This window comes from Heterocephalus glaber, unplaced genomic scaffold, assembly GCF_053883595.1.
Source record: "Heterocephalus glaber isolate CG9 unplaced genomic scaffold, H.glaber_assembly_v1.0 deba00001479, whole genome shotgun sequence".
NCBI classification, from domain to species: Eukaryota; Metazoa; Chordata; class Mammalia; order Rodentia; family Bathyergidae; genus Heterocephalus; species Heterocephalus glaber.
Window position 1 is genome coordinate 7,666,511 of NW_028258316.1, and position 13,711 is coordinate 7,680,221.

Consider the following 13,711-nt stretch of genomic DNA (forward strand, 5'->3'; position numbering starts at 1 on the left):
TGTGTATCTTGTATTTTATCAAAATACAGAGCTGGGTGCAGTGGTGCACATTTGTGATCCCAGCTGCTTGGAGGCTAAGGCAGAAAGATCTCAAATTTGAGATCAATTGGGGCAATTTAGCATGACACTGTCTCAAAATTTTCAAAGTTAATAAAAAGGGCTGGGATGTAGCTCAGTGGTAGAGCATCCCTGCAACCCCCAGTACTGGAAAAAGAAGAAAGCAAAGCTCAAAAATCAAAACATGGTATCACATCCTTGCTTTTTTGGTTTTTTGTTTTGGGAGGTGTTTTTTAGTTTGTTTGTTTTTGCTACTGGGGATTGAACCTAGGGCCTTCTCACTGACCTACATCTCCAGCCCTTTTTATTTTGTATTTCAAGACAGGGTCTTGCTAAGTCAACAGCCCAGGCTCGGCTCAAACTTGCAATCTTTCTGTCTCACCCTCCTACAGTCCTGGGATTACAGGCATGTGCCCCCCACTAGGCCAGCATTTAATATTGGGGGGCACATCATTTTACTGGGGGGTGTGGAGGTGGGGAGAAAGCGCTGGAAATACACTGAGGACAATGAGATCCGAGGTCCCTGGCAGGGCTGGATCTGTCCTGATACACCATCACCCAAAAAAGGCCAGCATTTATTTTTCAAAGTGTTTAGAATTCATAGTATTTTTTTTTTAATCAACAAAACACAGGGCTGGGGATTTAGCTCAGTGGTTCCACCGCCTGCCTCGAAAGCACAAGGTCCCAAGCTCAATCCGCAGTACAAAAAAAAAAAAAATCAACAAAACAAAATACTTTGAAAATCACTAGAAAACAGTAACGTGAACATACACATATGTCAATTTGAAAATCTTCTGCTATAAATTAGCACAAGACTATTTAAGATTCATAACCTAAAGACCACTCTAAAATGGAAAACAAATCCGTGGAACCCTAAAAATGGAGTAACATTGTTTGCTCTTTGTGTTTGCTTTAAAGAGCGACCTCACACATGCAGGGGTCCTAGTGTCCGCACTGAGTCACGGAAATGTTTCTGAGCACATTTTTCCAGGGCTGTAAACTCTGTCTCTGGCTCTGTGACATCAGCCAGGAGATTAGAAGCAAAATCCAAAAACTTTCCACTGCTCCCTCTGTCTCCTGGGGCTTCTCCCTCTGACAGCTCAGAGGAGCCCTGTGGTCCCTCCTCAGGGAAGCTCCCATTTGTCTTTGTCCCTGTGAGTCATCACCACACTTCCCAGAAAGTCCTGGCGCAGAGGTTGTGGTCTGCACAGAGGCTTCGCACCATGGATCACTGTCATTTTTCTCGTCTTCACAATAAGATGTGGAGAGGTGTGGCCTGGCGGTACAGGCACTGAGGGTCCAAATCCCGGCCCTTCACTTGCTGTGTGACTGTGGGCCAGTGACCTCACCTCGCTGTGCTCAGTTTCCTCATCTGTAAGTGAGAACAATAATGAAACCAGCCAGGTATAGTGGTGCACACCTGTAATCCCAGCACTCAGGAGGCTGAAGCAGGAGGATCGTTTTAAGTTCAAGGCCTGCCTGGGCTACATAGTGAGTTCAAGGCCAGCTGAACTACATAGCGAGACCCTGTCTCAAAAAACCAAAATAATAACAATAATGATGACGACGGCCTACCCCTTGGTGTTGTCTCAAGGATTAAATGAGTTAATGTGCAAAGCCCTTACACGGTCCTGGCATAGACAAAGCCATGGGTATGCATTGTGTATTATTATTGCTGTTGTTAGGGAAACATTCTAATTGCATACAGCACTCATCAATTACAATTTGTAATGCAGCTGACAGCACAGCTCAGTGGTATGCGACGGCCTTAGCATGTATGAGGACCTGGGTTTAATCCCAGCAGTAAAAAAAATAATTTTGAATGGAGTGGGTACATTTCAAAACAAATGAATTCAATTTCATATTCCTACATGAAAATAATAGTAATACTGACAAAGATACCAGCATTTTAGTACTCTAAAATAGACAAAGAGGAATAGTGCAAACTACAAGAGTATTTTTTGTCTTTTGTTTTTTGAGGCAGGGTCTCCCTATGTAGCCCATGTTGGCCTCAAACTCATTGCAACCCTCCTGCCTCAGCCTACCAAATGCTCTAGAAATAATAAATCTTGCCATGGTGGCCGCCACCTGTAATCCCAGCACTTGTGAGGCTGAGGCAGGAAGATTAGTGCAAGTTTGAGGCCCGCCTGGGCTATATAGTGAGTCTCAGCACCCCCCAAAAAAATCCATAACAGAAATAATAAATCTTGACTGATTATTTCATGACATTCAGACTCATCCCAGCTTTTTCTTCTTGTGGGGTTCGCTGGGACTCACTGAGCATGTGTCTCCCTGTCCCTCTGCAGGCTGTGTCACAGCTGGAGCTGACCCTCCAGGCACCCAAGCCAAACAGCACCCACACTCGAGAGGTGCTTCTGGTCCTCGTCACCCACAAGAACGTCCTTCTGCAGCTCCGGGCCCCGGGGATCCCACTCCGCCTGGCCTACGTGAGTGTCACCCCAAGTCGGCCGGGCCCTGGCCCTCCACAGCTTCCCCCATCCCAGCAGCCAGGCTTCTGACATTCATCACCAAGGCCCCGACTGCTGAACCTCTGGGCCCCAGCAAAGGGAACCCAGAGGACAGCAGCACCAGGAGGTGAGTCAGGCTGACAGCAACCTGGCCAGCCCTGGTCCTTCACCTGGTCCTTCACAAGCCGCAGGTCGCCTTGTTCATTGCCTCTGATCAAGTTCTAAGACATCTATTTGAAAATGTTTAAGTACAAAGGGGAAAGGACAAGAGGAATCCTTTTGTTTGTTTTTTGTTTTTGAGACAGGATCTCACTATGTAATTCAGGTTGTCCTTGAACTCACTGTGTAACCCAGGCTGGCCTTGAACTTACAGTGATCCTCCTGCCTCGGCTTCACAAGTGCTGGGATTACAGGTGTCCACCATCATCCCTATATCCTCTGTTAACAAAGTTTATGCCCCTCTGTTCCCATACGATTAATAAGGCACTGTCTTCTTACAAGGCTGAATTACTAAACTGTCCTGTCCTGCTCCAGTAAACTCACTGCATCACTAGAAAGACCAGCCCCCTTTGACTATGTGTAACACCTGGGACTGTCCTTTGTTCACTCACCCAGCACTTTGGAACCCACCAGTTCAGCTGGGTCAGGTGTACACCTAATAAATCCTCCTGATTCCCATGTGGTCTCTCTTGTCCTTTTGGAGTTCGACAACACTCCTTCATATCCAGCCCTGAAGCCCTGCTGCTGTTGCTGCCAAGTCAGCTCAACACCCACAGCCTTGGCGATGGAGCAAAGGAACTCTTGGGTCACTGGCCCCAAAGGTTTCCTTGGGATCCTTTCCTCCACCACTGCGCCTTCTCCAGGAAGCCTTCCTTGATTCCCTTTCCAGTCTGGCAGCCTCTCCTGCTGGCAGATACTAGAGCCACCCAGATCCCCCATCCACATACAGCCAGGGGACCTGGCTTCCTTCTCTGTTCTCCTTAAATAACACCCCTGCCCTCTGTTGCCTCAGGGACTTGAGCATGTCTGATTTTCTGAATGGTGAGATCTCTCAGGGCAGGAACCAACGTGTCATTCATCCATTTCTTTTTCCTCCCTTCCTCCCTTTCCATGCACAGGGAGCCCCCACCACGTGCCATCTGTCAGGGTGAAGCTGTTTGTCCCTCATAGACCTCAGGGTACAGAGAGGGAGACAGTAGCCACGTGGTGTCACTGATGTGGGCTGAGTGGATACAACCACAGCGGGGTGATGTTGGAATGGGCGGGTGAACAAGGATGCATCCCTCATGGCCCCCTGAGAAAGGACGGAGCCAGTGCAGATGCGGCCGAGGCAGAGGTGGCCTTTTTGGCCCTGGCCAGCTACGACCTGGGCCCTGCACAGGACAGAAGGGATTCAGCCAGAGAACGGCACCCTAAGCCTCCCGTGTCTCTGCAGAATGCCAGCCTGGTCATCTTCCAAGACCCCCCAGAAGTCAACGTCACTCAGCTGCCACCGTTTACTACCAAAACCAAGATCCTTGACTGGGCAGCGACAAAGGGCCCCATCGCCTTGGTGGCCTCACTGGATGACCCCAGCAGCATCCTCCTCCAGCCAGGCCAAGGTCAGCATCCGCAGTGGCTCTCCGGCTTCTCTGGCTCACGCCTCATACGCAGGCAGTAAGGGCCCACAGTGGGGTGTGATTTGCCTGGTTACACATAGCATTGGTGCCATGATTAGTCTTTCCCCAAACATCAGCTGAACCGTGTGAAAGATTTCTTACCTAACTCCAGCACCTCCCTATCATTTGTTGTGCCGGGCCCTATGCGAGGCACTGGGGATTCTGAAGGCACTGCCTGCAGCTGACGTGGTGATGCATTCAGCTCAGCGCTGTCAGCTGTGGGTTGTGGCGGGGTTGCATCCCCAACACCAGCCGCACAGGCTCGTCTCTTATATTAACCCCAGTCATGGATGAGAAAACCAGGGCGGGGACTTGTGCAGGGTCACGCAGCCGGCCCTCGACGCCCCCATCCCATGTGCCCCCCGACTGCTGCTTCCATCTGTGGGTGCAGGTAGGGCTCTTGTTAGTGCCAGGCTGCTTGGGGCGGGCACTGAGGTGCGCCTGTCTCCGCAGCCCCGAAGTCAACGTCCTTCTGCCTGCCAGAAGCCCACCAAGACATGGGCCGCACGCTTGAATGGCGCCCGCGAGCCCCCGCCTCGGTCCAGGGCTGTCGCTTGGAAGGCGTAGCCGGCCACAAGGAAGCGCACATCCTGCGGCTCCGGCCGGGGCCCAATAATGTCGAGTAAGTGTGCCCGCCCCGCCCCGCGCCAGGCCCCGCCCTTTCACTCCCCGCTACCCACCCCCACCCACTCATGCCACGCCCCCAACGGGGTCTCCTGTCAGTGACTCCAGTCCCATAAACCACACCTGGCCAGGTAAGAGCCCAGCCGCCGCCCACCCTGTGCCAGGCCACCTCGTCCGCCCTGCCCGTCCCCATCGGACCCAGCCAAGCCCGCGTTCCCACCTGCGCTGACCCTCCCACCTGTGTCATCCCAGGCCCCGGACAGTGACCTTGAAGGTAGAACTGAGCTGCACGGTTGGGGATCCCGATGCTGTGCTCATCCTGCAGACTCCGCCCTACGTGTCCTGGATCATCGATGCCAACCATAACGTGCAGGTCTGGGTGAGTGTGGCACCGAGCAACGGACAGCCCAGCCCCCAGCCTCCACCATCAGGCCACCCGCCGGCTCCAACACCCCTGGCCTGAGACTTTAGGCACCACGGTCCTTCTGTCTCCAGCGCTTTCTGTCCTCCATCTACTCCAGACCTTCACTTAGCAGCCACCTCCTCCAGGAAGGCTTCCCTGATCCAACAGGGAGCCCCCTTGACCCAGCCCCGTGGGTCAAGGCCAACTCTGGGAGAGGTGACCCTTGTGTAGAGTTGAAGGACAATCAGGAGCCAGGAGATGAGGGAAGGGTGGAGAGGTGGGGAAAATATGTCTGAGACCCCTGCTCTGCCGCCCTGCCTTTAGACCACGGGTGGATACTCCTTCAAGATCTTCCCAGAGAAACACATACCTGGCTCCCCACTCCCAGAGACCCTGCAAGGCCTGCTGGGAAAGGCCCGCATGCTCAATGCCAGCATCGTGGCCTCCTTTGTGGATCTCCCTGTGGCCAGTGACATCTCCCTGCGGGCCAGCTGCGGTGAGCCCCAGCCCCTTCCCCTGCCATCCTCTCCCCCCTGCACTAGGCACACCGCCCTGTGAGCTTGGGCAAATGACACCAGCCACCCCGAGCCTCATTGTCCCATGTGCAACCGTGAGAGCTTGGTGCCAGTGCACTGTGGGCACTCAGTGACTGTCCCACAGGCGGCGGGCTACAGACCTCTCCTGCACCCGTCCCCACCACCCCACCCAAGGAGAACTGCAGCCTGCACCTGCTCCTGTCCATGATCCGGCCCGTGTGTGCCAACGGCGTTATGACATTGGTCCTCCATAAAGACCACGTGAAGGTGAGGATGCCCACCTCTGTGCCTGTGCCCCTGGGGACAGTGGCTCCCTCCACTGCCTGGGAATATTGGGTCCTAACCGGGGCAGGGAGTCGAGTCACATTCCACCCCAAGCCTCCGTTTTCCCAGTTGTCCAGTGCAGTTGGCGATGGTACCTCCCACGTGGTGAGAATTAAGTGAGATCTGACAGGCCGAGCCCATGGCGTAATCGGAAGTGGCACATGCTAAGCGCTCAGTAAATAGCGACAGTTCTCTGCATTCGCCATTAATCCCAAATGCTGGCTGCACTGGTTGTTAGCTTGACAGAATATCTGTGCAAGTGGTCTCTGCCTGATGGATGAATGAATTTATTATAAAAAACAATACATGCTTTTAAAAATATCCAAGAATTAGAAAAGAAGAAAATCTTGATCTTGCATGTAGTTTTAGGACTTAGAAGTCTGGAGCAGGAGGATTGCTGTGAGTCTGAGGCCAGCCTGGGCTACATAGTGAGTTCAAGGCCAGACTACACAGTGAGACCCGACTCAAAAAAACAAAATGAAAAAAGAAAAAGAAGGGCCGGGGATTTTTCTCCGTGGTGCCCATGCCTGCCTCGAAAGCCCAAAGTCCTGAGTTTGATCCTTGATACCAAAAAAAAAAAAAAAAAAAAAGAAAAAAGAAAGAAAATCTTAATCTCCTCACTTGAACACAATGGATGCCAACATTGTTTTTTGTTTGGTTTTTTTTTGTGCCAGGGATCTAACTTGGGACCTTGCGCTTGCCAGGCAGGCACGGGAACCACTGAGCTAAATCCCAGGGCCAACAACATTTTTTAAATTTACAGATTCATGTATTAAATAAATTCAATACACAGATAATGATATAACAAGTAACAGGCAAATACAAACATTATGAGGATTTCAGGGTATTTTTAAAAAAATAAATTCTTGTTCATTAAGAAAAACTGTTACTTTTCCAAAATATACAACTGGATTCCAACAAAACAATTTAATAAAATAAGGCACAATGTGTCATGGGGTACAATTCACACAGGTTACTTAATACAGTATAAGATGACATTATTCTGTACATCCTGGAGGGTGAAGGGGAAGTACTAGAATTGAAGTAGCTTAAATATTCTTTTTTAGACCATTTACCATTATAAGGTAATATATAAATTTGATACAATAAACTACATAGAAAGTAAAACTTAACTGTTGAATCATATCACTGAATTATATTCACTTTTACCATTAATTTTTTTTTTTTTTTGAGACAGGGTCTGTAGTCCAGGCTGGCCTTGAACTCACTATGGAGTCCAGGCTTGGGCCGGGGATTTAGCTCAGTGGTTTCGTCGCCTGCTGAGCAAGCGCAAGGACCTGAGTTCGATCCCCAGTACCAAAAAAAATAAATAAATAAATCGCTTCTCGGCCTTTTGGCTAAGATCAAGTGGAGTCCAGGATGGCCTCAAACCCAATGCTTCTACTTCAGCCTCCTGATTACAGGCGTGTGTCACCACGCCTGGCTTTCTCTGTGTATTTCTTATGTGGGTGTAATCATAACAGATGCATTCATTTGTCTCCCTCTATTTCACTTAGCCTAGTTTTTGGAATTTGACATCTGTACTTAATATCATGTCATTAATAAGGACATATTATTCCATTATATTGACAGGCCGTAATTAACTTCTCCCCTTGTTAGACTTTTAGGTTGTTTCTCATTCTGTAATATTATAATATGGGGGAAATGTCCTTGTGGGTGGAACTTTTCTTTACATGGTTATTTTCTCAGGACCGTTTTCCACATGAGTGGGATGCTGGTCAGAGGCCATGAGGTTTTGATACACACTGCCAATGAGCCTTCCCAAGAACCATTTGAATTTTAACTGTGGGCATACCACTTCTCTCTCTCCAGACTAATTAAAAGCAAAATTATACAAACAAAAGAAGCTTTGCCAGTGTGGGAGATGGAACGTGGAGTTCTAGCCTTAATGTATAATTCTTTTTGTTTTTTCCTTCACAGAATTAGAGATTAAAGCCTGGCTCAAAAGCATGCTCACAAGTGCTGTACCACTGAGCTACACCCAGCCCTTAAATTAGAATTCTTTTGTTAGTAATAAGAGTATGTGTAGTTCCATGTGAGTCATAATAACTTATCTCTTTATTGCTGGGGTTTGGTATTTTTCTTGATAATTTTTATAAGCTTTTTACATCAAAAAGCACGGCTCATAAAAAATGTTGGCCCTTGGGCTGGGGATTTAGCTCAGTGGTTCCAGCGCCTGCCTCGAAAGTGCAAGGACCCAAATTCAATCCCCAGTACCCCCCCCCCAAAATGTTGGCCCTTGCTGGGCATGGTAGCTCATGCTTGTAAACCCAGCACTCAGGGAGGCTGAGGCAGGAGGATTGCAAGTTCAAGCCTAGCATGGGCAACATAGTGACTTAGTAAGACCCTGTCTCAAAATTTAAAAAATAAAAGAAAGTGGGGCCGGGGATTTAGCTCAGTGGTACCGTGCCTGCCTCCCAAACGCAAGGTCCTCAGTTTGATCCCCGGTACCGAAAAAAAAAAAAAAAGAAAAAGAAAAAGTGGCTGGGGTTGTAGTTCACTGTGAAGGGCCTGGGTTCAAGACCCAGTCCCCTCCCCAAAAAATTAGCCCTGTTTCTTTCTACTGATTTTTTGCTTTTTTTTTTTGGTACCGGAGCTTGAACTCAGGACCTTGAGCTTGCAAGGCAGGCATGGTACCACTGAGCTAAATCCCCAGCCCTCTTTCTATGGATTTATTGTAGTTCTTTACAGTTTAGCTACAGTAGCTTTTTTTTCCCCAGTGCTGAGGATCGAACTCAGGGCCTGGCACACACTGTACTTGCATTCTACTTCCCATCCCCACTAATGTGGTTGTTAACTTTTTGGACATTTTTTTTAAAGTTAGGGGTCTTGGGTGTAGCCCAGTGGTACAGGGCTTGCCTAATATATGCTAGGCCCTGTGTTTGATCCCTAGACCCAATAAAAAAGGGGGGCATCCAGCTGCCCACCTTCCGCTTTGTGATTTCCTCTGAGGCCAGAAATCTCTCTGCAGAGCTTTGATGAATCACCCACCCACTCTTGAGGATATTCAGAAGGACACTGAATTCTGCGGTTAAGGCCACACGGAAGCTTTTGGCTTTGGGGTTCCAGCCCAAATGAAGCCTGTTGGCGGCCCTTCTCCTCCTCCTCTCTGGCATCTATCTGGCTCAGCGGGCATCTGAGAGGAGATGGCTGGTGACCAGTGATGGCCGCTGTGCTGCCACCCAGTTCACCAGGAGTGGCGCCCCCTGTCCGTGCCTCTTGTGGACACTTTCCAGAGCTCCCAGCTTTCTGCCCCAGTGCTTAAAAACTTCCTTACTCAGTGCGCCAAAACTTGGCGGTGCACACCTGTAATGCCAGCACTCAGGAGGCTGGGGCTGGAGGATCACCAAGCATTGGAGGCCAGCCTGGGCTTCATAGCGAGGCCCTGTCTCAAAACAAAACAGAGATACAAATCTGCACACTTGCTCTAAGCATATATATCGATATGGAAGAAAACACCAAGAAAATGGTCCTTACAGGTTCTCCCTAGCCTAGAGCCTACCCACCCTCTCACTGACTCGAAAAATGTGATCAGTGTGCGGAGTCCGTGCAGAGGCCAACACGCCACCGCAGTTTCTCCCAGAGCCATTTTTATTCGGAGGGGGGATGTTGGCTAAGGAGGCCCCCGGCAGCATGGGCTTCAGGGATGGGTTAGGGATATGGGACCGCAGAAGCAGTCAGGGCACACCCTAAATACAGGGTGTGAGTTAAGGGGACTTGGGAGGGACCTCCAGTCTCCCACTTAACTCTGAGATTCTCTGCTCCTGAGAAGGTGACTGAGAAATTCTAGGATTCGATTCTTCCAGGATGGGTTGGCAAACTCTGGCCTGGTGCTGGCTTTTGTGAATGAAGTTTTATTGGGACACAGCCACAATCACTCATTTACATATTATCCATGGCTACTTTCAGGCTGTGACCACAAAGTTAAGTAATTGCAACAGAGACCGTATGGCCCTTAAGGCCTAAAATAGTGACTGTCTAGCTCTTGATAGGATAAGTTTGCCCTCTTCTAGATCTGGGATTGGATTATGCTGGTGGGGTGGGCCTGGGCTGTGAGTGATGATTGATTCTAGGTGGAACTTGAATGATTGTTCTCGGTTTTATTCTAGATTTCTTTTAATCCATATATTAGAAGACAAGCACTAAGAAGCAAGTCAAACTCATGATGTCACAGATATGATTGCTTAGGACAAGCACAGAACAAAAGTATTCACAAAAAGTGTTAAGTTTTCAGTGGTGTGGGTGCTGCAGTAGAGGACAGAGAATGACAGGCTGAGAGCCCCTGTGCTGGGGGTGACGGCCAGGCCCCAGGGAGCCTTCTGCCTCCTGACGGTGCCCTCCCTGACCCAGGCTCTGCAGTGCGACATCACCAGCCTGACTTTCTGGGACCCCACGTGCCAGGCTAAGGACAGCAGTGAGCAGCTTGTCTTGAGCAGCAACTACTCGAGCTGTGGCATGGAAACGACGGCACATGTGATCAGCAATGAGGTAAGGGTCAGGCCCGCAAGGTATCAGGACCAGCTCAGTTGGTGTCCCTGTCAATGCCTCCCTGGTCCTGTGGGCTGAGGGATATTTGGGGAGTGAGGCTGGCTGGCTCAGTCTTCCCATCCATCAGATGGGCGTATTGGGCGGGACCCCATCCACGGTCCTTTCCACCTCTGACCAGCTCCTTGACTCTGTCCCTGCAGGTGGTCATCACTATCCTGTCGGACTCGTCACCACTGAGGGTGAGAGGGCTGGTCACTGTGCTACCCACCTGCTCCAGGCTCTGGGGTGGGGGTGGCTCCTTGGCGTGAGGGGAGGGAGCAGGCTTCAGAAAACTCAGGCCCTGGCCAAGCATGCTGGTGGTCCATTCCTATAATCCCAGTACTCAGGAGGCTGAGGCAGGAAGATTGCTGTGAGTTTAAGGCCAGCCTGGGCTACATAACGGGTTCAAGGCCAGTCTAGAATATATATCGAGACCTGGAAAGAAAGAAAAAAAAAGAAAGAAAGAAAGAAAGAAAGAAAGAAAGAAAGAGAGAAAGAAAGAGAGAAAGAAAGAGGGAGGGAGGGAGGGAAGGAAGGAAAGAAGGAAGGAAGGAAGGAAAAAGGAAAAAGGAAAAAGGAAACTCAGACCTTGGTCCTGGGAATCCATTGTCTCCAGTGTGCCTCACTCTCCACTCTCTAGGGCTATCAAGGGCCGTGGAGTCACACTGGCTGTGTAGCTGTGGCCAAATCACCTCACCCTCCTGCGCCCTTGTCACTAAGATGTCACATGGAAAGTGTGTCCCACAAGCCAGGCGCCAGGATGAGCACAAGGCCACTCTGGCCCACGACTCCTGCTGCCACCTGCCCTTCACCTCCTGGCTGCTGTGGCCCACACTGACAGTGCCCCTCCCGCCCTCCTGCAGAAAAAGGTCCACTGCTTCAGCACGGACAGCCTCTCCTTCCAGCTGGGCCTCTACCTCAGCCCGTACTTCCTCCAGGCCTCCAGCACCATGGAGCTGGGCCAGCAGGGCTTCGTGCAGGTAAGGGTGCCCTGCCCCAGCCCCCAGCCCCAGCTGTCCTCCTGCAGCCCCTTTGCACCTGACCTTCCGCCAGTGCTACAATAAAGATGAGGACACAGCTTCCAGAGGAAGGAGGGAGCCAGCCTGGATGCGTGGGGGAGGGATGACAGGGATGGCATTGCTCAGGGACACTGAAAAGAATGTCACCCTCCCCCCTTCCTGTGTGTTCCAGGCAGGCCCCTCCTGTTCTCCACCATGAGGGCACAGGGGTGGGAGCTCTCCTGTAGCTCACGACAGCAGAGGCCAAGGCTCGAGAGTAGCTGCCAACACCTGGTCCCCTTGCCTCCCCATATAGGTGACCATGTCCCCATCCACTCCTGACATCACGTTCCTGCTAGAAAGCTGTCACCTGGACTTGGGGCCTGAGGTGGACACTGTGGAACTCATCCAGGGCCAGGCAGCCAAGAGCAGCTGTGTGAGCCTGCTGCCCCCCAGCCCTGACGGTGCCCCACGCTTCAGCTTCCTCCTCCGTGTCTACAGGGTGCCCATCCCCACTGCCGGCACCCTCAGCTGCACTGTGGCCCTGAAACCCAGGAACTTGCCCCAGGTGAGGGGGGCGTGGGCCGGCTCTGGCTTCAAGGGTCTCAGGTTTGCAGGCAGGGAAGTGGCAGCCCAGGAGCCCGTGGGACCAGCTGGCAAGGGGCACCCCTGCTGCCACCTACAGGCTTCTGGTGGGATTGCTGTATATATCCGTGCATTCATCCATATATCATCCATCATCCATCCATCTGTATTTCCACCATGCACCCTGTCATTCATCCATCCACCCAGGCATCCATCCACCTACCCATGTGGTTTGGTCTCCAATGTCATCTCAATGAACAGGGGACTTTAGGGAAGAGGAACACAAAATCCTGATTTTCTGCATTTGCTGGTGTCAAAGCCTCGCTGTCCGGTGTATCACCATTGTCAGGCCCTCAGTGCTGGACACACTGACAGAGACACCCCTGATCTTTGCACACAGAAAGCTCCTCAGGATCCACAACCTCTCTCTGGGTGTATGAAACTAGGGAAACCTTTGGGCCCCTCTAAGTGGCCTCTGCCTCCAGGCCGTGAGGCTGGGCATTCAGGCTGACCTGGCTCCTGGGTCTCTTTGCACAAGGGTAACAGTGCTCACGGGCACCAGGGCCTCCTGGAACTCACAGGAAACCCCGCAGCAGCCAAGGACTGTCCACTGATGCCGCCCTCCAATAAGGTCCCCGGGATGTGCCCCCCACATGCTCCCAGCTAGAAAGTGGTGGGTTGGGGCCCACAGCCAAAGCTCCAGGCCAGGGCCAGAGCCAGGGAGACCTAGATGCTGCCTCTGGGCTGTGCCACAGCCCACTCGCTCTCTCCCTCTCCAGGAAGTGCACAGGACCATCTCCATGCGTGTGAACATCGTCAGCCCTGACCTGTCTGGTGAGTTCCCCCAGTTCCCTCTGGGAGGAAAGGAAAGGAAGGACAGCCCTGAATGTCGGGGCAGAAGGGCTTTCCAGGGTCCCAGCAGCAGGCAGCATCTTAAGGATGGAGACTCCGCCCCAACAAGGAGGGGCATCCCAGGCTTGGCTCCCTGTCCAGTGCTATTCTCCACCCACTGGTGGCTGTGTGACCTTGCTGGGGGCAGGGCCTCCTGGGTGGAACGTAACGCATGATGGTGGCCTTGCATTCTTTGAGCATCCCACATGGAGGATCCCCCCTGGCCCAGCACCCCTGGCCTCTTCATTAGCTCCCCTGGGCCCAGGCCCCCCAGGCAGAAGGGTCTCTGAGGTTGGAGGCAGCAGCAAGAGGTCTCTGCCATGCAGGCAAGGGTGGTGTCCCCACCCCCAGCCAGGATCTGAAAGCAGATGGGACATCAGAGACCACAGGAGAGGCCCCCCAGCCCAGGGGCACCAGGAGGCAGGACTATGAAAGGAAGGAGTCTAGGGAGCATCCTATCCCTGCTCCCTAAAAAGGCTTCTTAGTGCTGGTCTTGGGGGGATGTGACAGCCCATTTTCAAGGGGAAGAGACTGAGGTTCAGAAAAGTGAGAAGTGACAAGCTGGAATGAGCACAGAAACCTCGCTCCTGGGCAGATGTGGTGGTGCACACCTATAATC

At 51.6% G+C, this 13,711-nt stretch overlaps 1 protein-coding gene across 1 annotated transcript in view; it reads left to right on the top strand.

Moving 5' to 3' along the window:
* Eng (endoglin) overlaps window positions 1–13,711 on the top strand; it is a 31,135-nt gene that overhangs the window by 15,655 nt on the left and 1,769 nt on the right. Inside the window, exons 3-13 of the mRNA XM_004849306.4 lie at window positions 2,364–2,504; window positions 3,961–4,126; window positions 4,637–4,805; window positions 5,060–5,186; window positions 5,535–5,706; window positions 5,871–6,013; window positions 10,442–10,579; window positions 10,780–10,818; window positions 11,482–11,598; window positions 11,933–12,184; window positions 12,981–13,035. Of these exons, the coding sequence (XP_004849363.2) occupies window positions 2,364–2,504; window positions 3,961–4,126; window positions 4,637–4,805; window positions 5,060–5,186; window positions 5,535–5,706; window positions 5,871–6,013; window positions 10,442–10,579; window positions 10,780–10,818; window positions 11,482–11,598; window positions 11,933–12,184; window positions 12,981–13,035 (1,519 nt within the window). The remainder of the gene's footprint in view (window positions 1–2,363; window positions 2,505–3,960; window positions 4,127–4,636; window positions 4,806–5,059; window positions 5,187–5,534; window positions 5,707–5,870; window positions 6,014–10,441; window positions 10,580–10,779; window positions 10,819–11,481; window positions 11,599–11,932; window positions 12,185–12,980; window positions 13,036–13,711) is intronic.